This window comes from Terrapene carolina, unplaced genomic scaffold, assembly GCF_002925995.2.
Source record: "Terrapene carolina triunguis isolate 2854851 unplaced genomic scaffold, T_m_triunguis-2.0 Scaffold131, whole genome shotgun sequence".
Lineage (NCBI taxonomy): Eukaryota > Metazoa > Chordata > Testudines > Emydidae > Terrapene > Terrapene triunguis.
In genome coordinates this window covers 532,052-557,298 of record NW_020664482.1, presented here as the reverse complement: position 1 = coordinate 557,298, position 25,247 = coordinate 532,052, and the positions used below count along the sequence as shown (strand labels likewise).

Below are 25,247 nucleotides of genomic sequence, written 5' to 3'. Positions count from 1 at the left end.
GTATGTGGGGTGCAGCCCAGACATTCCCAGGCCCGGTGCAGTGATTTCCAATTTTGCCATCTTTAACCCAGGCGCTCCAGAACTCCGAGTAGGAGCAGCTGGAGTCGAAGGCGGAGGTCCCCAGACGGGCACGTGTAGTGGTCGCACGGCCTCTGTGGCTCAGGCACCCACTGAACAGCAGGTCACTCAAGCTACACTTATTCTTTGTTGTGCTCTCAGGGTAGCCGATACCTACAGGAGAAGGCCCTGAAGTTCTCTTGCACCCTGTATGTGGGGAACCTGTCCTTTTACACCACCGAGGAGCAGATCCAGGAGCTCTTCTCCAAATGCGGAGATGTCAAGAGGATTGTCATGGGGCTAGACAAGGTCAAGAAAACCCCTTGTGGCTTCTGCTTTGTGGAGTATCCTTTCCCATTTACTGTTGCCATGGTTTTTCTCCCACTGCTCTTTTGATTGAATCACATGATCCCATCAGCTCTATTGAACATGTTACAGAGTGTTCCTGGCCTTTCTGGAGGAGCTGGGTATGCACCGTGATATGTTTGGCAAGCATGAAAGTTGTGAACTCTCAAAATCACAGTACCAAACCCTTTCCTTCCCTTTACAGGGTCTGCTGTCTCTCTCCCACGCTGCCTCAGTCACAGACGTTGCTGTGGTGCTTGCAATGAAAACTACAACAGTGGGACAGTCTCTTGTATTTTTTGTGTGTCACAGTGATTCCACACCATCTGGTCCCTTTATTTTCATCTCTTAAATTGATGTAATAACTTTTAAGGCCGGAAGGGATCGTTGTGCTCATCTAGTCTGATCTCCTGCATAGCACAGGCCAGAGAATTTCACCAGGTGTTAAGACCATCTAGCTGCGCCTTCCTCAGCCCATTCAGTCTATATATGAATGGGCCAGTAGAATAGCCTAGTGTGCTCTTCTTAAGCACAGGCTACTGCCCTGGCCCTAGTCTAACAGACAGCTGTCCTTGCAGAGCCTCTTGGGTTAGGCCTCTCCCCTTCCCACTTATACCCTGTAGATTCTAATGTAGCATAAAGAGGATTGTTAAGAAGACTGTTATACAAGCAGGGCTGGAAACAGGACTGGTGCAGGTTCAACCCCTCATAAAACATTCAGAAGATCCTGTCCCAAAAACAAATGCATTTAGCAACATGATGGCAGGCTTGTCCTGCTTGCTTCATCTCTGAACTGAGAGATGGCAAGCTACTTCCTTCTCTGCAGTAGCACTACAATACAACCGTGTAGTGTGTTGCTGTGCAAGGAGGGAGCTAGAATCGGATGGCTGTGAATATAGCAGTTGGCTCTGTAAAGAATACTGGTGTCTATTGGCTTGGAAGGCCGGGCTCCAGAGTGCTGTGAATACCATTCCCCTCTTCTTTGCCCATGAGCAGCTGGGGTTCACCAGCTTAATAACACTTTGAGTCTTCCTTATAACGCATTCCAGATATTACACAAGAGCAGATGCTGAGCATGCAATGAGGTTTATCAATGGCACCCGACTGGATGACCGGATCATCAGGACTGACTGGGATGCAGGGTTTAAGGAGGGACGACAGTTTGGGAGAGGAAAGACTGGAGGACAGGTAAAGAGAGTACTAGCATCAGCACTGAGCCTGGCTTCCTTGGGGCTGGGTGATGTGTGGGGCTACCTTTGGCTGATCCAGTACAAAGATGGGCGTGCATGGCAGGCTCAAGAATGAACTGAAGTTAATTGAAAGTTGTTTTAAGAGCTGATTCTATAGTAGCACTAGAGTTGGAGCGTGGTGCTTAATGCCATTTGAAAGTTTGGATTCCAAGCGTCCTATGGCCCAAATGAAGCATTGCTCTTGTCTCAACCTAGTGCTCTCAAAAGGGTGCAGCAATCAAGGTGGGGAGTGAGAAACAGGATAATAATGGGGATGACATGGTTGTAAGGCTAGTCTAATCCTCAAACGATACCCACCCATGAGAAGGTAAGATTCCTTCCCGCATTTCTTCCCAGATTTCCAGCAGGAAAAAGCTTTGGGTTCAAGCCTTGGTGATTCATAAAGGTGAACTGCAAAGCAAAATCAAACAGTGTTTGACAGTTCCCTGTTGCTTTGTTATGTCTAAAGATGATCCCACCATTAGAAATGTGAGGTCTTCTCATCAGTCACCTTGATAGTGGTTCCTTGGTAAGATATTTCAAGGAGTTGCAAGGGCTTGTAACCTGAATTTCAACCCACCACCAATTGAGTGGGAAGAGGATGCCGATTCTTAGAATGTGTGTGTCTAGGCAGGTGCAGGATGCTAATTTCTGTTACTGCTTTGCCCCAGGTGCGAGACGAGTACCGGACAGACTACGATGTGGGAAGAGGTGGCTTTGGCAAGATCATTCAGATGCAGAAAACCAATCACCAGACTATAATCTACTAACTGCCTAATCTGTCCTAGCACACAGAGGGGCTTTGGCCCTCTGCAGCTAGTCCTGTCCTGGCCCTTTGGATGGGGATGTGGAGTGGGAGCCAAGTTCCAGCAAAAAGCAATCCTCCTTAGACTGGCTGTTTAACATTTGTTCATTCCTTCTCTCTCCTGGGCCGGAATGGCTGTTCTGTCCTGATACAGGGCAGCAAGAAAATAGAGTGGCCAACTCTGCAGGATTTCTCATTAAGAATAAGTGCAGCATGTCACGCTCAGACTTCTGCCTCCAAGTTGTCATTACAGCTGAGGTTGCTCTAGAGCACAGATTTCTGAGAAATATAACAGCCATCAAAGCCCTCCTGGCTGCTTGTGCATCTCTCGGGTAAGGGCAGGAGTTTTAAAATATGTAATTTACGATCTTGTCTGCTGCTCTAAAGCATCGTTGCTGGTATAAATTAGAGAAGCAAAGCAAGATCTTACTGGTCACTTGCAAGTGCTTGTCTGCACTCCTGGCCCTTAGTTCAGTCAGTCCTGCAGAGTCTTAGTCCTTGCTGTTCCTGTGGTGCTGCCTGGCTGTTGCAGAGCCTCACTGTTACACCATGGTTTTGTTTGTCTTTGGGTTTTTTAAATAAACGTTGAGTCCTGTATGTGCTGCAGTATGTGATTCATTGTCATTGGGCATGTGGCAGGGCTTCTGGGGGACACATCCTTTTGGCATGTCAGAGCTGCTCTCCTCTGACCACAGTGGGGGAGACAAGTCTGCGTACTGTTGTCTGGGTCTTCCCTGTGGGGCTGGTCTCACTGGTCTTCCCATTGCACTCTGTGCTAGTAGCTGGTTTGTCACCAGGTGGAAATCGTAGGTAAACTTACACTCACCTGCTTGTACTAAGATGAGGAGTTAGTCCATAATTCCCCACATCAGCGAATGCTGGGAAATTGCCCCATTTCCTACCATCACAGTCAGTGCCAGGTCCTGTAACGTAGAGTATATGAAGCATCGTGAATGTCCAGAGTGCACTTGAGGCCAGACCAAGAAGCAGGAGCTGGAAGCCTACTGCTCTTGCTTGCTGTGCTAAAAGCCAGTTTAGCTTGAGACAAGAGAATCACCCTAGTGAAGAGTTCCCGTAGCTCCTCATCCAGTTTGAGACCTGTGAAGGAGCATGCCCAAGGTTGCTCTAACTTGGGGCTGGCATCTGAGGAGCCCTTAGGAGCAAGGAACCACAAAGGTGCTGACAGCACTTACTGAGTTTCACCGAGTTCTGCTCAGCCACTCTACGTAAGTCAAGTCTTGACTGTGAGTTGGTTTTAGGTCATGTAAGCACCAATTACTTGTCCCTGCACAATGGTCTCATCTTTTGCATTAGATAACATACTTTAGAGCAGCTCAAGGCCTCTGAGCTTCAGAGGGAGCAGGGGCTGCCTCTATCCTTCCTATTCAGTGGCAGGACATGACCAGGCATCCAAACTAAGCTATAGTTACACTGTGAGTTACCCAACAGCCCTGATGACTAAGGGGTAATCACCCGAGAAGTGTGTAGGGAGGCACAGCCACTTAAAGGAAAACAGAAGTAGAGTGTCAGGGAGAATCTCACTCTGAGAGCTGTGGGAGTGTCTCCCACGACAAGGAGTAGAACTACTCAGGATCAAATGTACAACAGGGAATAACCCTTCACTACCCCCCCCCCCGCCTGTGACCCATGAGGTCTCTTCTACCTCTCATCCATGTTATAGGAGAGAGCAGCTGAAAATCTACACCAGCCTGGGCACGTGTTGGAATTGGTTTGTTATTAAAAGAAGCATCAGTGTTCCTCAATTATAAGCTACTGGGAGCAGAGACTGTCTGTTGTCTCGGTAAAGTGCCACAAACATCTAGTAGTGCTACACCCAAGCCCCCTTCCCCATTCTTGTCAGGAATGGGAGTGTCTCAGGGCTCCAGCTATAGCCCAGCAGCCCTGCACTTTCATTAGCTGAGTCCCTGAACATCCAGGAACTCCTCTGGTGGCATGATCTCAGGAAGCCGAGGCAGCACCATAGCTATCCTGTGTCTGTCGGTTCCAGCTCTGTAGGAAGAGCACCTCCTCTGGCAGTTTCCTAGTCCAGACAGATGAGTTCCCTTCCTATTTCTTGCATGACACAAAGGAGAAATCTGTACTCACACTTTTTTATTCATATATATATTAGCCTAAATGGATCCATCGCAAACATTACAGTGATAGTAAGGGCCACTACCAGAAGATAGACTTAGGAGCCCTAGTGTGAAAAAAAATGGTGGGGGTGGGGGAGAGGTGGCTCTCAGTCCAGTTCTTAGTGAACAGGTGTTTACCATCCTACACCAATTAGAACTGGCCTTGCTGATAGTGTTCTCAGAGGGCAATGACTGGATGAGCCATGGAGACCAGCCCCACTCCCACCCCAGCTGGGCTCCTCGCTGTGCATAAAAGAGTCAGTCTCCAGGGCTGCCATTCAGGCCCCTTTCACCAGCATACCAACAGACATTTTCACCAGGACCCAATAGAAATTCAATGCAGCTCAGAAGCAAACACACAGAACCTCAGTCTTCAGAAGTAACACGCTGAAAGCAAGAGGTCTATTTTCAGTGACTGAGGGCCAGGCTGCTTTTGCAAAACCAAGACGCTGGGGAACACAGATCACACTAACTTCAGCCACAGGGGCTCAAACCACTCACCAGCCCTTTTGGAAATAGGGACTGTGCATCTCTGTCCAGGTGAGCAAGGTGCTCATGCAGTGGAACTAGGACCTGGCCAAGCACCATGGACTGAATGCCACGGGAGCAAAGAGAGAGCCCAGCCTCTGTGTGCACATTGCCACAGGCTCCACACACCCACTAGCCTCAGGGAGCGCAGAGACAGAGGCGTGCACCTTTGCCCACGCTGAGCTGCATGGGAAGGGAAAGCTTTATTGTAATTACCCTTAAGCCAACGTTGCCTGGGGCTGAAGGAGAGGGGGAAAGTTGTGACTGTGATCCTGCTCCTGCCATGGGGTGCCTTTCCCCAATTGATCCCAAGTGACTTGCAGACCTCCTGAAACACAAGTAGGATAAGGCTTGGCAGTGTAGCAGCCTCGCTAGGAAACAGCACAGGTTCATCCCCACTCAGCAGCGGGTGCCTGACCCTTCTCACATGCCTGTGCAGACCCCAGGGACAGGGCAGGATCAGTGTCAGGGAGCCCACAAACCCTGTCTCTGGGGTGGATGGTGGGTAAGTCCCTAGCTCACTCATTGTGACAGTTTGTATAATCTCCTTTGATCCAGTAACAAATCTGAGCAAACATCAGGGCTGTGAAGGAAACAGACACATTATAGTCATGCTGCTCCCCAGCTTCTTGTGACCTGAGAAGATCCCAATGACCTTCCTCTCCCACTTGTGCTGCTTGGGGGTCCCACATTTTGCCGTAGACCCCAGAGGCACCAGGCCTGGCATCACAGTGCTAGTAGATGAGGTGGGCCGTCTCATCCTCCACACCACAGAATTGGTAAACCAGCTCGTCAGGCCGGTCGCTGTCAAACCCAGAGACATGGATTCTCTTCCCAGCCATGTCCTCCATTGCTGATGCCACCATCAGCGTCATGTAGGGACACTGATGGGGTCTGCAAAGCTCCAGCAGGGCATAATCATAATCTATGTGTTGATGGAGTCGGAGCCCTGGATCCAGCCCTGGGGCACCTGTGTGTGCATCACCTGCGCCCAGTGCATCACCAGCTTCCCCGGCTCAGTCTCATTCCCAGTATTCTGGGACAAGGTTAAGACGCCCACCTTGATTTTTGTGGCCCCCTCTTCATATTGTCTTTGCTGTCATGGATGCAGGGGGCAGCGGTGAGCACCTGGCGTTCAGACACCAGTGCGCCCTGTGGAGATTTTGACTGCAGGAGAGAAGGGGAAGTCCAGCAGAAACCGATGCCCACTGAGAGAAAATCGCCCATAAGAACATAAGAACGGCCGTACCGGGTCAGACCAAAGGTCCATCTAGCCCAGTATCCTGTCTACCGACAGTGGCCAATGCCAGGTGCCCCAGAGGGAGTGAACCTAACAGGTAATGATCAAGTGATCTCTCTCCTGCCATCCATCTCCACCCTCTGACAAACAGAGGCTAGGGACACCATTCCTTACCCATCCTGGCTAATAGCCATTAATGGCCTTAATCACCATGAATTTATCCAGGTCTCTTTTAAACGCTGTTATAGTCCTAGCCTTCACAACCTCCTCAGGTAAGGAGTTCCACAAGTTGACTGTGCGCTGCGTGAAGAAGAACTTCCTTGTATTTGTTTTAAACCTGCTGCCTATTAATTTCATTTGGTGGCCCCTAGTTCTTGTATTATGGGAATAAGTAAATAACTTTTCCTTATCCACTTTCTCCACATCACTCACGATTTTATATACCTCTATCATATCCCCTCTTAGTCTCCTCTTTTCCAAGCTGAAGAGTCCTAGCCTCTTTAATCTCTCCTCATATGGGACCCGTTCCAAACCCCTAATAATTTTAGATGCCCTTTTCTGAACCTTTTCTAGTGCCAGTATATCTTTTTTGAGATGAGGAGACCACATCTGTACGCAGTATTCGAGATGTGGTCGTACCATCGATTTATATGAGGGCAATAATATATTCTTAGTCTTATTCTCTATCCCCTTGTTAATGATCCCTAACATCCTGTTCGCTTTTTTGACCGCCTCTGCACACTGCGCGGACATCTTCAGAGAACTATCCACGATGACTCCAACATCTTTCCTGACTTGTTGAAGCTAAATTAGCCCCCATCATATTGTATGTACAGTTGGGGTTATTTTTTCCGATGTGCATTACTTTACATTTATCCACATTAAATTTCATTTGCCATTTTGTTGCCCACCTGTGCCTCTGCCTCTTCCTCTCCACGCTGCCCACAAAGTAAGCGTGCGGGTACCATTGGCAGACACAGTCTCAGAGGAGAGGTGTTTCTGGAAATCGTGGGGGACCAGACTGGCCTCTCGCTGGGCACACGCTGATGTGGGGAATTATGGACTAACTCCGGTAGGAGGCTGATTCTGTAACTTCAAAACAAACTCGCACAGGCAGTCTAAATACATACAGCGTTTCATAGCTTCCCTGCCCTAAACACACACAGAGAGAAGGGAATCCCTTCCACAGCCGCCTGCAGGAGGAGTGTCCCTCAGCCAACAGCTCGTGTGCTAAGGAAGCTGCTTAAACCCAACCGCAGCGGGGCCACAAGGAAAGCCACAGCCAGGGCTTGTCAGAATATTTTCTTCTGTTCAAAAATGTGGAAGTTAATATTCGATGAACGTTCGAGCAGAAGAGCACTGGCTGGAGCCAGGCAGAGCAGCGAGTGCCCTGCAGGCTTTCTGCACACCAATGGCTTCAGTTCTGACCTGCAGCCCCCACGTCTATGCCAGCCCTGGGCTTCCCGCACACAGCTCTATCAGTGCCCCTCAGCCTGGAACTTCCTGTTCCTGTCCTGGGCCCACACCCTGTGCCAATGCATCTCATCTTGACCCGCCAGCCCCGTACTCTAGGTCTGAACATTTCCTGGTTGCCAACCACGCCAAACCGCTGTGCAAAAACGAAGCTGAAAGGCAGTCAACAGTCCATTTTATTTATTAATTGTTACCCTAGAAGGCCCTGGTATGAACCCAGCTCCAAGCTGTGAGCAAAATGCCCCATGGCTGCAGCCTGTTTGAGACTCCCCAGGATACGAGTGAACCTTCCTCATGTGGCGTGGTGTTTACTGACAGCTTCTGTGTGATCAAGAAAGTTAAAGAAATTGGAAAATGTATTTAATTCTGGAGGGACCATGCGCCAGAGACATTCCAGAGCCTACCCGACTGGCATCGTAGCTGGAGGGAGGGATTAGAGAGAAAACCACAGAGACACACTCGGAGCAAAAACACTGAGGAGTTCTTGTGGCACCTTAGAGACTAACACATGTATTTGGGCATAAGTTTTCGTGGGCTAAAACCCACTTCATCGGATCAGGGAGCAGATTCCCTTTCAGCAATTTCTCTGAAAGCTATTATTGCCACCTGGTGGCAGAACAGGACGAGCCCTCGGGAGAGGGGGCCTCTGAGTGGTACATGCTAGACACACTCATTCCATACTCTGGCACATGGCCATAGACACTTCTCATCAAGGGCTTTGTTCAAACTCTCACACTGCCCATTGTGTTGGGGGCAAATGCAGCATTAAGGACACTTTCCTCTTATCAGGCTCCCGACACCACCACACACCATCTTACTTAAGAGGGAAGCACACACCTACCCCAGTAATCTGATAACCATGCTTTCCCTTACCCAGCAACGGGTAACTCTCCCAGGCCTTTTCCTCCCCCCATCAGCCAGGCTCTCTCCAAACTCAGAAAGACCCAGCTCTCACACACACACACACACACACACACACACACACGCACGCATGCACAGGTCCTTAGGCGGCTTGGCAAGGCTCTAGTAAAAAGGAATAAGAGGGGCACACCCAGGAAACAAAAGCATCTCTCATACCTGCAACATGCTTGGGCTCAGGCAAGCAACAGAACAAAAGGGGAAGGCGCCTTAGAATGGCTCCATTATTCATTTCCCCTTTTTGATGTTTTGAGCTGCACAGTGAAGTTAATACGGCCCTTGAGAAGAACAGACACTGCCCTAGGGGAAGGCTGAGAAGGGGCAGGTGCCCAGAATACAGCTAAAAGGGGACCAGCAAGAGCAGAGTTCAGGCTGCCTTTCACATCCCTCCCAGAGCACAGTGAACTGCAGAGCAATGGGACTTCCTCTTAGGTTTCAAACCTGGAGAAAGCTGTAAAGATAAAGACGTTTAACTGTCAGGTGTTACTGCTAAGGAAGCATGAAGGGAAGTATTGTCTAGTGGATAAAGCACAGGACTGAGAATCAGAAGATGTGGGGTCAAATCCCCCCCCCCAACACAGACTCACTGGGTGACCTCAGGCAAGAAAGTTCCACTCTGTCTCCCCCCGCTTCCCAGCCTGCAGAAGGAGAATCATGACACTTGCCTACCGGAGGATTGTGAAGGGTTCTGAGATCCTGAGATGGAAAGCACTAGATACAGGCAAAGCATTACAAAACAGACAGTAAAAATCAATATCCACAGTTCTGAAGCCCATTTTATCTAGAAAGAGAAATCCTAAAAAAATAGATTCATGTATATGTAATTTGTCAGATGGTATCAGTCTGAGGCAGTAATTAATGCTGCTTAGACTGGCACAAGAATAACCACAACACAGAATGTAAGTTACAATCAGCTTTCTCCAAAATCAAAGCAAGGTTCTGTTGGATCAATCCCTGCCCCGTTATCCAAACGGACAAGCCACCATCTGGATCCATCATTTGAGAAGCAAAATCCAAAGCAGATCGAACTTTTAGTCCCTAACCTAAAGGAAACAAAAGGGGCTTAGAGTTATAATAGCAATTCTCCCAGCACGCTCTGAGGTAAGGATAGTCACAGTGCTGAGTATTTTACAGCATAAGCTCCTCAGGGCACGAGCTGTGTGCTTATTTGTCTAGAAAGCCTCTTGCACACTCTTGGTGCTATCTGGATAAGCATTATATCCCCATCTGGCAGATGGAGACAAAGCGAAGGGGAAGGGATTGGAGGGGTCTCTCCGCAAAGACTGTTACTATAGCAAAAGGCCATACATAGCGAGTCAGCAGCAGAGCCAGAAGAATTACTTCTTTCGTGCTTGTCTTGCTTGCAACATTCCTGCGAATACATCCCAGAATGACGTTTGCTTTTCTTGCAACAGTATATGGTTGACTCATTTAGTTTGTGATCCATTACAACACCTATAGCCCTTGCTGCAGTTCTCCTCCCTAGGCAGTCATTTCCCATTTTGTATTGGCAATTGATTATTCCTTCCCAAGTGCAACACTTTGCATTTGTCCTTATTAAATCTCATCTTATTTAATTCAGAAATGTCTCTAGTTTGTCAAAATCATTTTGAATTCTAATCCTGTCCTCCAAAGCACTTACAACCCCTCCCAGCTTGGTATTATCTGCAAACTTGATAGAGGTACTCTCTAGGCCGGGGTGGGCAAACTACAGCCTGTGAGCCGTTTTAAGCCGGCTGGCCAGCTCCCACTGGGGAGCGGGGTCTAGGGCTTGCCCCACTCTGGCGCTCCAGCAAGGGCGCTGGGTCGGGGGCTGCTCCGGCGCTCCAGCTGTGGGACGTACCACGCAGCTCGGCCCCACTCCGGCGCTCCAGCTGGGGGCTGGGTCGGGGCCACACCACGTGGCTCCCGGAAGCAGTGGCATGGCCCCACTCCGGCTCCTACGCACTCCAACGGGAGCTGCAGGGACGGTGCCTGTGGATGGGGCAGCGTGTAGAGCTGCCTGGCCTTGCCTCCACGTAGGTGCTGGAGAAGGGACATAACGCTGCTTCTGGGAGTCACTTGAGATAAGTGCTGCTCGGAGCCTGCGCCCCTGAGCCTCGCCTCAATCCCCTGCCCCAGCCCTGATCCCCCTACTGCCCTCTGAACCCCTCAGTCCCAGCCCAGAGCACCCTCCTATGCCCCAAACTCCTCATCCCCAGCCGCACTCCAGAGCCTGCACCCCCAATCAGAGCCCTCACCTCCTCCTGCACCCCAACCCCAGGCCCAGGCCACCATTTTACTGACATGACCATCACCTTGCATTGCAGGTGGGACCTGTGGGGCAGAAGCCCAGCGCCAGGTCCGATAGGGCTCCTGCATGGTTTTGTCAGTGTCTGTCCCATGGCTAGAGATTCACACTAACTGCAGACTGGGAGGCCAGACCGCTTTCCCACTGAACAGGGCCCTGCTGTCTGCTCCTATCTCTTGAGAGTACAGAGAGCAGCTGCTCTCCTGTCAGTAAGGAAGTTAGTGATCAGACTGATCTGCCATGGTTACAAAGCATTTGCTTCTCTGTCCTGGGGAGACGGGCTCGCCCAGCTCCCTCAGTCCCCAAGCTCCTGCTGTGACTCGCCCTGCTGCTTCTGCCTTCATGTGGAGAAGAGGAAACAGGTGAAGTTCGTTGGGTCAGGAGAACAGGCTGGTTGCTGCCATGAGGAGGGAAGGGCATGTCAAGGATCAATGTTCATCCCTGCCACACTGACCCAGGTGAACCTGCAAACTCTAGGAAACAGCTAGCACCTCAGGATTGGACCTGCCTCTGCTCCAAGACTATCCCAGGAGTAGGCAGTTCTGTGCATTCTCCTTTCTGGGAGGGAAGGGAGACATTGAATACACAATGTGTAGCCTCAACTGCCCCCACAAGGACTTTGGAGCCATCAACAGCCCTCTCAGAGCAGCCAGCTCCCCTCTGCACCCACCGTCCCCAAAGCACTGCCACCTGCCTGGGCATTCTGTATCAGTAGGGGCACTGCCAGCAGATCGAGGGACGTGATCATTCCCCTCTATTCGACATTGGTGAGGCCTCATCTGGAGTACTGTGTCCAGTTTTGGGCCCCACACTACAAGAAGGATGTGGAAAAACTGGAAAAAGTCCAGCAGAGGGCAACAAAAATGATTAGGGGGCTGGAGCACATGACTTATGAGGAGAGGCTGAGGGAACTGGGATTGTTTAGTCTCCAGAAGAGAAGAATGAGGGGGGATTTGATAGCTGCTTTCAACTACCGGAAAGGGGGTTCCAAAGAGGATGGATCTAGACTGTTCTCAGTGGTAGCAGATGACAGAACAAGGAGCAATGGTCTCAAGTTGCAGTGGGGGAGGTCTAGGTTGGATATTAGGAAACACTATTTCACTAGGAGGGTGGTGAAGTACTGGAATGGGTTACCTGGGGGGGGGGGTGTTCGGGGAGATTTTGGCAAACCAGTAAAGTGCCTAAACCACTACTGCTTGTTGCTAACAGTAGTCAAGTTAGCAGGCCGTACTGAACCATTCTTACTGATTGCTAAAAGTAGCCAAGTCAGCAGGTCATAAATTAGTGATGCAGCAGCCTCAGTGTAACCAGACAGGAGGGGAGGGGGTTTCCAGGTGCCACAGACAGGGCAGCTTGACCCCGTGCCCTTCCTGCGAAGAGTGTTAAAATTGCTGATGCATGTATTGTAGAAGAAGAAGAAGAAGTCTGGTTATATGTGCCCCCGGGAATGTTTGTCAGGGCCCCAAGGCATGGACACTCAGAGAAAACAATCTCTGGTTAACTGGCAATCATAAGGTGTCTGACCTTTTAACCCTGCTTGCTTAGCAAGTTGTCTTTAAGGGACATTAGTAATACAATGTATAAATAAGGGGGGAAGTTTGAGGTAATTGGACTTCTCAGGAGGGACTCTTCAGGGACGCTCCCTCTGGACACATCTTCGGGTGCCCACTGGCAGACGGAAGCTTGGCCAGCTGAAGCCTGTCACGGTGCCACTCGAAAGCCACGCTCAGCTTCGGTAATTATTGAGGGTTGGGCTGTTTCACTAACCTGTTGCGGACGTGTGTAAGTGCTTGAGACTAAGTAAAGTTTAGCTTTAAGTGAAAGCACTCGTGTTGTCCTGTTTGTGCCAGCCATCTATCGGTCGGACGGCCGTGTCTCCCGATTTATTTCCTGACACCTCCTCGCACAGAGTAAAAGTTACTGAGAGCTTTGGGTTAAAAGAACCCCGGGTAACAGTGGAATCTCCTTCCTTAGAGGTTTTTAAGGCCCGGCTTGACAAAGCCCTGGCTGGGATGATTTAGTTGGGAATTGGTCCTGCTTTGAGCAAGGGGTGGGACTAGATGACCTCCTGAGGTCCCTTCCCACCCTGAGATTCTATGATTCTCCCATCACTGCTATCCGAAGCGGATGAGGAGCAGCCCCTGCAGCTCGTGACAGGGTGGGCTAGATAGCCCAGAGACATGCTCCTTAATACCCACTCCACCAAGGGTCCAGCCTCCATTGCAGCTGGGAAGGAGCATGGCCCAGCAGAGAGGGCCCAGGAGTGGGAGTCTGGAAACCTGGACTCCACTCCCAGCTTTGCCTGCCATTGACACGAGGGGTTTAGCATTGGTCCCTCCAGGCAAGCACCTGTCTAAGCGATGCCTTGCTCCCCACAACTGGACTCTCTGGCTTAGCTTCAGGCCCCTGAATTTTCCCCACCTGTAAAGTCAGAATAAGTCGTATCTGCGGGGCTCTCGGGCTCCCCCAGCATTGTAGCGTCTGAGCCTCATGCACACAGACAGGATTAGCCTCATCTTGCAGACAGGGAAACAGCCACAAACACAGGAAGAGATGTGCCCCACATCTGTGGCAGAGCTGGGACTAGGAGTCCAGATCACATGGCTCCCAGCGCAATGCCCTAATCTCCCTCTGCTTTGAGATCTGCAGTGACAAGTGCTCAGCGGAACACGCCTGGCAAGTGGACGCCCTTCTAAGGATTAACAAGCCGGCCAGAGCCAAGAGGTCTGCCTGGTGTTCTACAATTGTCCAGGTGCCGAGTGCCTTTGGGAGCCCAGAATTCTCTACCTCCTCTGCCCTGCAGTGGGAGCGGTGGGCACTTCCAGGCAGGCTGGCTCATTATGCTACAGCCGCCAGAAGTGCCGCTAGCTGCTGCCGAGAAGCTACTGGGCACCTCCAACACCAGCTCCTGTGTGGCCAGCCACCATCCCACTGCCTCCTACAGACACGACACCGGGAGCTCTGGGGGTAGTTCTGGGGCAGGGGAAGGAAGGCCGGAGGAAGGCTGATCTTCCCTGAAACTCCCGGTGAGCAGATGGTCAGTCCAGACCAGCCTCCGCAGGCGCCTAGCACAACGGGGTCCTGGACCATGACAGGGGCTCCCCAGTGCTATGGTAACAAATCCTTCTTCATAAAGCCCTGGTCTCCACTTCGGTTCTGCCAGCATTGCTACGTCTGAGGCATGTGAAACCCCCACTCCTGGAACAGGTCTGGCTCTGCTGGCAAAATCCCTAGCGCAGATGCAGTTGTACAGACAAGAGAGGTTCCAGTCCCACTTATTTCACCTGCAGAACTGGCCAAGGGCACTGGCAACAGCACTGCCGCTGGTCTGACAGGATTACTACGGTCTCCCCGCTGGTAGCTAAGCTGACAAACTCCCTTCTAGTATAGACAAGGCCTAAGAGTGCCAGGAAAACACCACTGGCTGCAGCCCTTAAACCCTGGGAGATCTGCAGACCAGCGTAAGTTAAAGTGCCATTAAAGGCGGTTGAGACTGTGCCAAAGGAAATGCTACTGTAGGATCCATTATCGTTTTAATTAAGTGTAACAGGGCTCCTCGGGGGACACATGCCTTGATAACAAAGCCTCTAACTTACCTGAGTAATTACCCAGGCCTCTGTCTCCCCCGAACACCAAACCCTCCCCAGAAAGCTGCTGGGAAAGAGTCCTGCCCCGTTTGTTGTGTGCCCCTTCCCCAGGCATTCCACTGCACGGCTCCGGAGCCACCACTTTCCAGCGGGGCCTGCGCCTGGGACGTGCCCCAACCACACGTAACTGGGAAATAAAACAAGCATCCAAACAAGCCACCAGCAGACTGAAGGAGCTGAATATTTAAAAAAACCCTGGAGTTTAATAGTACAAAAGCCAACGTTTAAAACCGATTCTACACAAAGAATGTGTTAAGAACCATGGAACACAGGACTCTATTTACACAAACAGACAGAAGAGAAAGGCAGCCCCCAGCCACATGGCCGGACAGAATAAATATAGCTGCACTATTTACATGGGGGCCTCCTATCAGCCAAAGAAAGCAGCATTCCTGACACAACAGCGTCAAAGGTAACAACATCCATCCAGGGGAAGGAGGTTGGCAGACGACTGGCCCCGTCCCTATCCTCAGGTTGGTTTGGGATTTTAACATCCAGTTCATCAGGGTAAACAGAGGGGACCCAACTGGGCTTTGCCACATGACCTCATTTTCAGAATCCGTCTGACGAGGGCTTCGCAGTCTTGCTCAGATTGCCTTTCTGCTCCATAGAAAGGAGGGGCCAGGAGGACAAGGGCCTTCGGGGAGTCCAGGATGCAGATGAGACTGCTCTGAACGTCCTCAGGCTCGGACTGTAGCAGCTTCAGGGCAGAGGTCTATCCCGGAGAAGTGCACAGACTTGCCTGCTGTGGAATGGGATTTCTTCCCTTCTATGCTGTTCCGAATTCCGTAGCCAAAGTAGATGGCAAAACCTGCAAGAGAATTTCAGCACTGGAATCAGCCCCCAAGCAGCCCAAGAGCCGCAGAAACCTGCCACCCAGCCCCGGCACACCCTCCCCAGAGCCCAGACAGGCTAACGGGCCTCTCGCTTCCTCCCCCCAGCACTGCCTCCCTCTCCCCCAGGAGGAAGGGGCCTGTCCTAGCGCTAGTGAGCTGCAGGCAGGGCCCAAACCCCACTTCTGGTGGGCTCTAGACAAAGAGCAGCCACAGCGGCAGATTAACGTCACCTGTTGCCAGCTGTTGACTCCAGAGGGCTCAGCTCTCAGCATCTCACAGAGCGGCAGGACACTGCGGCACCCTGCTGCTTCTAGAAGTCTCCACAGCGAGGCGTGAAAATCAGGGTGAAATAGGGCAACTGGGCCCCCGTCAGGCAGGGATGGAGCAGCCTCCCCACCCGCCCTGGGTCCAGAGCTCCTCTGCCAGGCCCAAGCCCATCACCAGGTGAATACTGGTGAGTCCAGCCCTTGTAAGGTCCCCCTTATGGGGCTTTTCACGGGGAGGGGAGGTGAAGAGTGCGAGTCCCTGCCTCAGGGTCAGGACACAATGCCCGGAGCGGTGTGTTCGCTTACCTATGACCATCCAGACAGCAAACCGGGCCCAGGTTCCAGCACTCATCTGCATCATGAGGTAAATGTTAACGAAGATGCTGAAGAGCGGCAGCAGCGGCAGGAAAGGCACCTGTGAGAGGAGAGAGGCTGAGCCACTGCTGCTGCGGAGAGGAGCACAGCAGGCAAAGGCTGCCCTCCCCCTCCCCGTGCTCCCAGCCAAGGAGGGGCCACCCAGAGTCTGTCACAACCACCTGGGGTCTGACACACGCTGGGAACATTCATTTTTTTGCCCAATTATCTGGCAGCAAAATCTCAGGGACCCCGGGCCGCTCTGACAGGCTGTCTCCTGGCCGGATGGCCCTGGCTGCACCCACGGCCAAGCTGCCGGCAGCAAATCCCACTGTCCCCAGCAGAGGTTGCCATGGAAGCGGCAGTGGTGGGAACACCTCCTGGGAGGGAACCCAGCTCCCGGCTGTTACTCTTACTTTGAAAGTCAGCCGGGCATTGCTCTGCGGCTGTCTCCAGACAATGATGGTGAAGAGCAGAATAAGCCCCAGGAGGACCATGCAGACTACGATCCAGCCCACACTGCCCTCCAACAGGGAGTCCATCCTCTGGGCCAGGACCAGGCACAGGATGGTGATCCACAGAGCTGCAAGAAAGGAGAGACCATGTTGTGCTGCCCAAGCAAAATGGCTACTGCCTCACTCCCTGCTCTGATCCCAGCCACAGGCAGCAGGCACCAGCATGGTCACAGCTGCCAGCCAGGCTTTATTCTCTAGGCCGCCTGCAGATCCCCAGAGACCGGCTGAAGAGCCTGGACTCTTCTCTCGCCCAGCTCCACGTGACTGGAGCCAGTTCCCTTCCAAATAAATGCACCCTGAAGCCCCGGGGTAATCAGTAAGCACTTGCATAGCACTCTGCAAACACTGTCCCATCTCCCCATTTCATAGATGGGGATGTGGAGTCAGGTATTTGTGCTACTCCTACAGGAGATTCCTGCTTAGATGGGAGCGCTGAGGGGCAGCTTCCCTAGTCCGGCAACCGAGTTAGTGACACGCCCTCATTAAGGGGGCCATGCAGCACACCCAGGTGCACTGAATCTTTAGTGCTTCCCATTAGTTCCTGGCAGTCCGGGGGAGACCTGCAGGGGTCCTCAGCTCTCCAATCCTTGCCCCACGTGCTCCACATAGGACATGCCTAAGCAGTCCCAGCCTAACCCAGACACCCCAGCACCACGGTGACCGCTCTGTCGAGCAGTTCTGCCTGTGAGTTTTACCCAGACACCACCATTCCAATCAGCACTCCAGGCTCGCTGCCCCCGAGCCCAGTTACTGTACCCCACCCATGAACTTAGCAGGCCCCCATCACATGACGGCAGTGCCACCCCCGGAGTTCTGCAGACATGTGCAGTGGCTGTGCGCTCACCCTGTGCTGAGCTCCAGGGGCACACTGGAAAGCCAGGGCATGTGCACGACACCGGATGCTCCTGTATGGCTTTGGCAACAACCCTGCTCATTTCCTGCCTTTGCACACATCGCAGGCCTGGACTCTGATCGAGACCCAATTAAAGCAATCGCTGCATTTCACTTCCTGTGCGCCTACCCAGCTGAGGTCAGGCACTTCCTGGCGCACTTACCGACAGCTGCGGTGCTGATGTAGACAATTTTCCCTGACAAGCTGGTTGGAGTTTCGCTGCGGGGGTTGAAGAGGCTCCCCCACGTGGGCTTCTCCTTCAGTGCAGCCTGGGAGTCACTGACTATGGGGTTCATGATCACTTTCTCCTCCTCGTTTCCATTCAGCTCCACCATCTCCAGGCCCTTTGGAGAGCTCAGCTGATCCCGCTGATACCTGAACAAACCCCAAGTCAATGGTGACTCAACAGCTGCCCAAGCTGCCTCCAGAGCAGTAGCACAGAGTCAGGTGCTTCCCTGCCAGGGCATTAGATTCTGAGGGCACCCAGCACAAAGCTGTATCCAGGGCAAGACTTTCAAAGTGCAGGCTGGAGCTAAGTCCGCTGCCAACACTAACCAGCTGGCCCAATGCAGCCTGGCGTGTTCATCGGGCTCGCTATGTCCGGGCCCACACAGGGACTACACACACCAGTGTTCAAATGCTTCTGGACGTGATTCACCATTACCACCGATTGGGGAGGCTTTCACAAGGCTTGGGGCCTGGCCAGCCTGGCACAGGTGCTGGAACTAGGGGTGTGGGGGTGCTGCACATCCCCTGGCTTGAAGTGGTTCCATCATATCCAGGATTTGCAGTTTGGGTCAATGGCTCTCAGCACCCCCATGATACACATTGTTCCAGCGCCCCGGCAGCCTGGTGACTGCTCAGGCTCCGCTCCGTGGAGTCCCGAGCAAGGAGTCTTTAGGGAAGGTCAGAGAGTGACAGCGCAGGAGAGCTATGGTCCCAGGCTGCAAAGTGGCCTGTGATGGCAGCCAAGGTTCCCCTGCCCCTCCTTGTGGAGCTTCTAGAGCATGAAATACCCGGACCCCCCTCTGATCTCAAACACACACTGAGCGTCCAAATAGCGGAAGGAAGGACAGCTTCCACACAAGCTCCCTCTGAGGCCAAGGCCCAGGCCCAGGCTCCTCAGCCTGGCTAGGGCCAGACCCATGCCCAGCTCAGCACCCGCTACTGCCATACACCCCCATGGAGATAGCTGCTGGCTCCCCAGGGCAGCTGCTCTCCAACGGGCAAGAAATGGCTTTTCTGGGCAGGGGGCTTTGGGGGCAGGAAGCTCTGGCGGCAGCGTATGGTCTCCAGCACATGAACCAAGCGGCCCTGTTCAGAAGGCAGCTAACACTCAAAGGGGCAGGCTGTAGGCAGACACCCACCTGAGAATCAGCACACAAACAGAAACCAGAGAGTACGCCAGCAGAGTGCCAATCGACATGAGGTCCACCAGGTCCTTCAGCTCAAACACGAGCGCCATCAGAGCTGCAATACAACAGGCACGGGATGAGCACAAGCCCTGGGCTCGCTCTCAGCCAGGCCACGTGAGCGGCAAAACACAAGGCAGGAGCAAGCGTCTGCTTACCAGCAACGATGCCAGACACAATGGTGGCCACCAGGGGAGTCTTTGTCCGTGCGTGCACTCTGGAGAGGAACTTGAAAAGCAGCCCGTCCTCTGCCATGGCATAGATCACCCGGGGCATGGGGAACATGGAGCCCAACAAACTGCAGTGGAGAAAGATTACACCAACACATTCAGTATTCGCTGCCTCGATCCAGACCTCTCGCCACCATGCCAGTCACTAGCTGGTCCCTGTGGCCTTTTCAAAAGCCAGGAGTAGTGAGATCAGCACAGAAGGACCCTCCATCCCTTGCCTGGACCCTTTAGATCAGGGCTGGTACATTCTGATCTGACTCTTGGAGTTGGCGTAAATTCAGTGGAGAAGCGTTATGGATGCCCCGCTGAGGGCCGGTGATAACATTCTCACAGCAGTGGCAGCCACAGCCTTCTCCCCCAGGAAGGGTCACTCCCAGCACGTTTGACAGTCAGTGGTGGGGCAGGGTTCTGTGGTCTCATACTCCCCACTAGATTCCTCACTGAATGAAGCCAGATCAACACCTGGCGCTCAAAACACAGCAGGCGCTTCCCCACAAGGGGTCGCACAATCAAACTAAATCTGTTCCTAAGCCAACCCAGCTCAGCCAGGACAGTTCGTGCGTGTAGACAAGGCCAGTTAACCAGAGCCACACAGATGTGACACTGAGCAGGAGGAGCCCAGAAGCCATGGCCAGGAGGGTCACAACTTAGCACTTTTGTTTCAGTTTATTTTCTTGCACTGATGAGAACAAACTCTTACCATGAACCATGTGACTGGAACTTCTAAGCACAGCTCTCGGCACATCAGAACCATGACAACTACTTAAAACAATGCCTCCAATGAAGAGGGGCGTGTGAGGAACTGGCCACAGGAGGGAGTTCCTTGGGGCTTTTCCTGAAGAGCAGATGGGCTGACAAGTACCACCCACCACAAGAAACAGCCCGCATTGCATAGACGGCTGGTTTACATCCATGTGCCGTGGTAGCAGACGTTTTTTGGGGCTTCAATACTATTCAGATAAACAAGTGACTCACACCCAGCGATTCTCATTTGCTAGCATCTGAAGCTGAAGAAGAGGCACAAATTATGCATTTTTGGTGGGCCTGGTGCTGGGATCTCTCGGAGCAAGTACACAGAGGTTAGACAAAGGCCCCTGCTTTCCGTCGCTTGAATTCTGTTGCTGCGAGTGTCTCATTCTTCTGGCCACTGGCTTCATGGAGTCAGTGCGAACGGCACCAAGTACCTGTCACTGGTGTCTTCCCATGTCACTCGTGACGGGCTAGGGGATATTGGGGCTCACGAGGTTCCTGGGGTGCTTGGCCCCTCAACGAGGGCATGGGCGTGTAGTGCACTGTTGGGGGGTACTGGGCACACAAGGATGAGCTGTCTGGGAGGGAACGTTCCTGTCCAAGGCTGGACAAGGGTTTGCTTTTCACCCACATACACTAGCATACCAGTAAATCTTGTGACTGCCGCCTATACAGTTGGTCTAGTAGAGATGAGAACAATTACTGCCATGTTGTGGAAGGAAATGAACCTCTCCCCCCGGCCATCTAGCCCCCCGCACTTAATCACCGTTAGCCAGACACCACCTCCATCATTTCCAGAGCCAGAACAAGATTCGGGGGAAGCGGTGATTGGAGCAGGGTGCTGGACGAAGTCCCGAGTTCCTTACCTGGTTGAGAGCGCACAGAGAGATCCGACGGCTACAACATAACGGGCAGGCTCCCAGCCCACGTCTTTGAAGGCCTCGGGCAGGGGACTGTCCTTGTTCAACAGGTAGTAGGGCACCATGAGGGTCAGGGCAGCAGAAACACCAAAATATGCCACAAAGCAGATCAGGAGAGACACAATGATGCCGATGGGGATAGAACGCTGAGGATTCTTCGCCTCCTCCCCTGAAAGGAGAGCAGAGATGAGACCTGGAGCACTAGCATCTTCCCTCCCCGACACATCCGCAAGTGCTGTGCCACTGGAATGTGATAAGGGGACCTCAGGGACCCCATTGCTGCAGACGAGTGGAGAGCGTCGCTGTCGGGAGTCAGCTTCTAAAGAAGTTTAGCTTTGCTTTTGAAACTCAGGAAGCTGGAGAGCCTCCCCAATGTGACCCAGTGTAGTGCTGTCTGCCTGAGCCTACATACAGCTCCAGTGCCTCCACTTGGCTTGGCTAAACAGAGTGAAATCAGCAAGACTGGTCAGTTCCAGAACCTGGGACCACAGTAAAACTGCCGATAATCAGGCTGATTTCATAGAGCTGCTGTGACTGGGGGAAGCAGCAGCAGAGGCAGGCACAGGGGTTATTCCATGGGGCAGGCCCCTAAAATGAAATGCAGCACTAGCCACAAGCCAACATGGAAGAGGGAACATCCAAGCAGGCCAAAGGCACAACATCCTAGTAGAAATCCCAGCCCTCTCCAGTGGTTTGAGCATTGGCCTCCTAAACCCAGGGTTGTGAGTTCAATCCTTGAGGGGGCCACTTGGGGATCTGGGGCAAAATCAGTACTTGGTCCTGCTAGTGAAGGCAGGGGGCTGGACTCGATGACCTTTCAAGGTCCCTTCCAGTTCTAGGAGATGGGATATCTCCATTAATTATTATTATTCATTATTATAATGCATAAGCAGTTGCTTTACCTGTTGTAGCGATACAGTCAAATCCCACAAAGGCATAGAAGCACGTGGCAGCTCCAGCGAGGATCCCTTGAAATCCAAAAGGAACGAAACCCCCTGATCCCAGGGAGCCAATGCTGAGAGAGGAAAGTCTGGTTAGTTTTGGAGGAGTCTCAGTTAACATCTACCTCCTCTGCCTGCTGGAGACAGAGCTGAAAAGCCCCTGAGCAAATGCCACAGGCAGGTTTCAGACTCTGTATCCTGTGTAAAGCATCTCTGCCATGGGAGCAGGTGTCTACAGTCACCATCAATATGCAGCTTAACAGCCTGCGACAGCCACAAACCAGATAGTGCAACTGTCAGCTGCAGGGGAAGCTGCATGGCACACTCCAGGGTAGGGCACAGCCCTTCGGAGCCCGGCTAGCAAGGGGGCCAAGCAGCAGCCAGAACGGGCAGGAGCAGCACAGCTCCCTAGGTAGGTACCAACTGTGGGCAAAAAGCTGGGCTGGGCTCCCGCTAGAGGGCAGAGTTTGGGGAGTGGGATGTTCCCCCTACCTAACGTCCTGGCTGGTGGCCACGGCTGAGTGGTTGTAATAGTCTTCTTCAGACAGCTGCCAGTTCTTCACGCTTCCCTTCACAAAGCCAGAGATGATGACAAAGCAGAGAACCAGAAGGTTCACTGCAGTGAAGATTTTATTCACTAAGGCAGATTCGCTCACGCCAAATGCCAGTAAACCTGGGGAAGGAACACAAGAGGGGATAGGAGGGGCAGCACCAGCCACACCCTGCCCACAATCAATGCCCCTGGGCCACGCCCTTCCCCACTCGCCCGCCCATGCCACAAAGCTCACGTAGCTTTACAGAGCTCTGCACCTCTCACCTGTGAGCAGCAGGACCAGGAGCAGCGCGAAGAAATCCGGGTACTCGGCTAGCACGCCCGGCACATGCAGGGAGGTGCTGCTTCTAAGGAAGACTGAGATGTGGTTGCCAATGATATTGTCAAAGGAAGAACTCCAGGCTCGGGCGACACTCGCCGTCCCTAGCAACCAAGAGCAAAGTTGCACGTTAACCAGAGAAGCCTCCACCCCCCACCTCCTCCCAAGTACATGGCAGAGCTGTGGAGACCCCCCGCCCCCAGCACAGGGAGCCCAGCTCTGCCACCGAGCACTAGGAGGATACACGCCTTTGTCACGAGAGCCCTCTAGCACCGTCACCACGGCACTGCTGTGCCTGAAGGGAAGAACTTGTGGGGCCCCCTCTGGGATCCCCATTCCTCACTGCACCACCCCTAAGCCTTTGGCTCATTGCACTGCTCTTTGGGCCTAGGCAACACCAAGCACTGCCTAGGCTGGGGTCACCAGAGAGGGGCTCCCAGCACTGTCTGGCCTGGCAGGTGAACCCTGAACTCTGTCCCCTAGACCCTCGTGCTCCAGATATCTAATCAGCACAGCCACTACGTGCACGGCCTCCAAGAGCCCCCACCCCGGGAGGACTTGGCCAGACCCTCCATCCCAGCAGTGATGCCTCCCCGTGATCAACAAACTCAGGAAGTTCTCCCCTGCCCTCCACCCGCCTGCCTGCCCCAGTCCACTCCAAGTTCCTCCTCTTTCCACCATTTCGTACCTATCACGTAGGACAGGATCAGGTTCCAACCAGTTGTGAAGGCCCAGATCTCTCCCACTGTGACGTAGCTGTAGAGATAGGCAGAGCCGGTTTTGGGAACCCGGGCCCCAAACTCCGCATAGCAAAGCCCAGCCAGCACAGAGGAGAGTGCAGCAACCAGGAAACAGACAACAATTGAAGGGCCAGCCTTTTCCTTGGCTACTTCCCCAGCTAGCACGTACACGCCTGCCCCCAGCGTGCTGCCAACCCCCAAGGCGATAAGGTCCAGGGTGGAGAGGCAGCGGGCCAGCCGGGTGTCCTCCACACTGAGATCCACGATTCGGCGGCGGATCAGCTTCTTGCCAAAGCCAGTCATTGTTTTCTCACACATTGTATCCACGCCCAGGAGGTGTTGGACTACTCAAAACTCCTGAAAGAAAACGTCACTCCATTACCACAAGGAACATTAAAGGTAGCAACCGTGTCAGCAAGACAAGACTGCAGAGATCTCAAGAGCCAGCAGCATGCAGCCAACCGAGCGGTCCCTGCTGTAGAGCTCCAGCAGACTCAAAGGCTAGGCTAGCTGGAATTTCGCAGTGACCTCACTGCTGCATCCCAGGCTCCACTAACGCCTGTCAACTGATCCCACTAGCACAGGGAGCTAACTGGTCCACCACACAGATCAGCATCAGCCCTCCTTTCATGGTACCCATCACCCGTTAACCTGCTTGATGCCTATCCACCATCACTGGCCAAGGGTTGTGTACCACCAGCCTTGTCTGCAGCCCAACTCCCCCTGAACCAGCTTCTGGTTTATTTGCTTTTCAGTGGTAGGAGGCACAAGCGAAGGACAAGCCCAGCAACTGTTTGTTATGGAAACCTGAGACTCCCCAGGCAAGCACCGAACACTCCACACCCATCAATACCTAAAGGCAGGTCGCACGACCGGTTAGCTGTCTGGTGCGTACTCCCACTCCGCTTGGCAGCCTAGACACTCCCTGGCCCAAATGTGACTGTTTGAATATTCTTATTATGCCACAGTCTGTGGGTGTGAATGGCAGAGACCGTCACAAAACGGAATGTTCTGCCAATTAAACGGATAATCGGGTAAACGGGGCTGAGTCACTAGGACGAGGCAACTTTTCTCTTGGCATTTACACTAAGCTCATCTCCACGGTGCCTCGCCAGCCTCTCAGCCCATCTCAGCACAGCACCTGCACCCCAGACCAGCCTCTCATACGGTCACAGTCAGCACTGCAGAGATTCCCAGCAAGCACCATGCTGATGCCAACCACCAGTAGAGCAGGTGCATGGAGCCCAGGAATAGGGACAGGGTCAGGAAAAGGCCCTACAGTATATGGTGCAGGTCTGGAAAACTTCTCATGGCCTTATACTGGACCCTCGAGTAAGAACATGCCCTTCATCCAAGGATCTCCAAGGGCTTCATAATCACGCAGCCCCACAGAAGGGCAGCAGAGCTCTGCACATCCACACAATCTGCTGAAATCCCTGCTCACTGATGCCCCATCTCAGTGCCTGGCCCCAAACCCCAGGAGACTCCTGTGGATGGAGGTGGGTCACACGGGGCAGGAGAGCCACAGCATTGATGGAACCCAGTTTGAGAAAGGGACTTTGAATTCACTTTTCGAGTACTCTGCAGTGTCTTTACGGCATTTTCAACATCATGCCAGAGTTAATGTCATTGGCTGGGCATCTGGCTGTCCCCGAATCTTAGCAGGACAGCTCTCCTCGTACCCCTGGAGTTCTGTGGAGAGGAATTGGTATCATCTGCCACCAGAGCCACTGCCTCTCACGGAGGCGAGAGTTATTTAACCGACGGGAGAGCTCCCGCCCAGCGGCTTGGGAGAGCTCCCGCCCAGCGGCTTGGGAGAGCTCCCGCCCAGCGGCTTGGGAGAGCTCCCGCC

The 25,247-nt window shown here is 52.9% G+C and overlaps 2 protein-coding genes and 1 pseudogene across 2 annotated transcripts in view; 1 reads left to right on the top strand and 2 right to left on the bottom strand.

Moving 5' to 3' along the window:
• The first annotated feature begins 7 nt into the window (after positions 1-7).
• Positions 8-3,033, top strand: LOC112109314 (nuclear cap-binding protein subunit 2). The gene is made up of 3 exons (XM_026653100.2): positions 8-401; positions 1,452-1,590; positions 2,303-3,033. The coding sequence occupies exons 1-3, from the start codon at positions 352-354 to the stop codon at positions 2,399-2,401; spliced, it is 288 nt and encodes a 95-aa protein (XP_026508885.1). The 5' UTR covers positions 8-351; the 3' UTR covers positions 2,402-3,033.
• A 2,584-nt stretch (positions 3,034-5,617) lies between these two features.
• On the bottom strand, positions 5,618-6,327 carry LOC112109313 (annotated as a pseudogene).
• Positions 6,328-14,850: 8,523 nt separating this feature from the next.
• The window catches only part of SLC7A3 (solute carrier family 7 member 3), a 15,259-nt gene continuing 4,862 nt past the window's right edge, over positions 14,851-25,247 (bottom strand). Inside the window, exons 2-12 of the mRNA XM_024203770.2 lie at positions 23,344-23,752; positions 22,601-22,759; positions 22,276-22,456; positions 21,745-21,857; positions 20,789-21,011; positions 19,101-19,240; positions 18,898-19,000; positions 17,694-17,905; positions 16,540-16,706; positions 16,076-16,184; positions 14,851-15,478 (exon numbers count right to left, since the gene is read on the bottom strand). Coding sequence (XP_024059538.1) covers positions 15,348-15,478; positions 16,076-16,184; positions 16,540-16,706; positions 17,694-17,905; positions 18,898-19,000; positions 19,101-19,240; positions 20,789-21,011; positions 21,745-21,857; positions 22,276-22,456; positions 22,601-22,759; positions 23,344-23,713 — 1,908 coding nt within the window. The 5' untranslated portion in view covers positions 23,714-23,752 and the 3' untranslated portion in view covers positions 14,851-15,347. The remainder of the gene's footprint in view (positions 15,479-16,075; positions 16,185-16,539; positions 16,707-17,693; positions 17,906-18,897; positions 19,001-19,100; positions 19,241-20,788; positions 21,012-21,744; positions 21,858-22,275; positions 22,457-22,600; positions 22,760-23,343; positions 23,753-25,247) is intronic.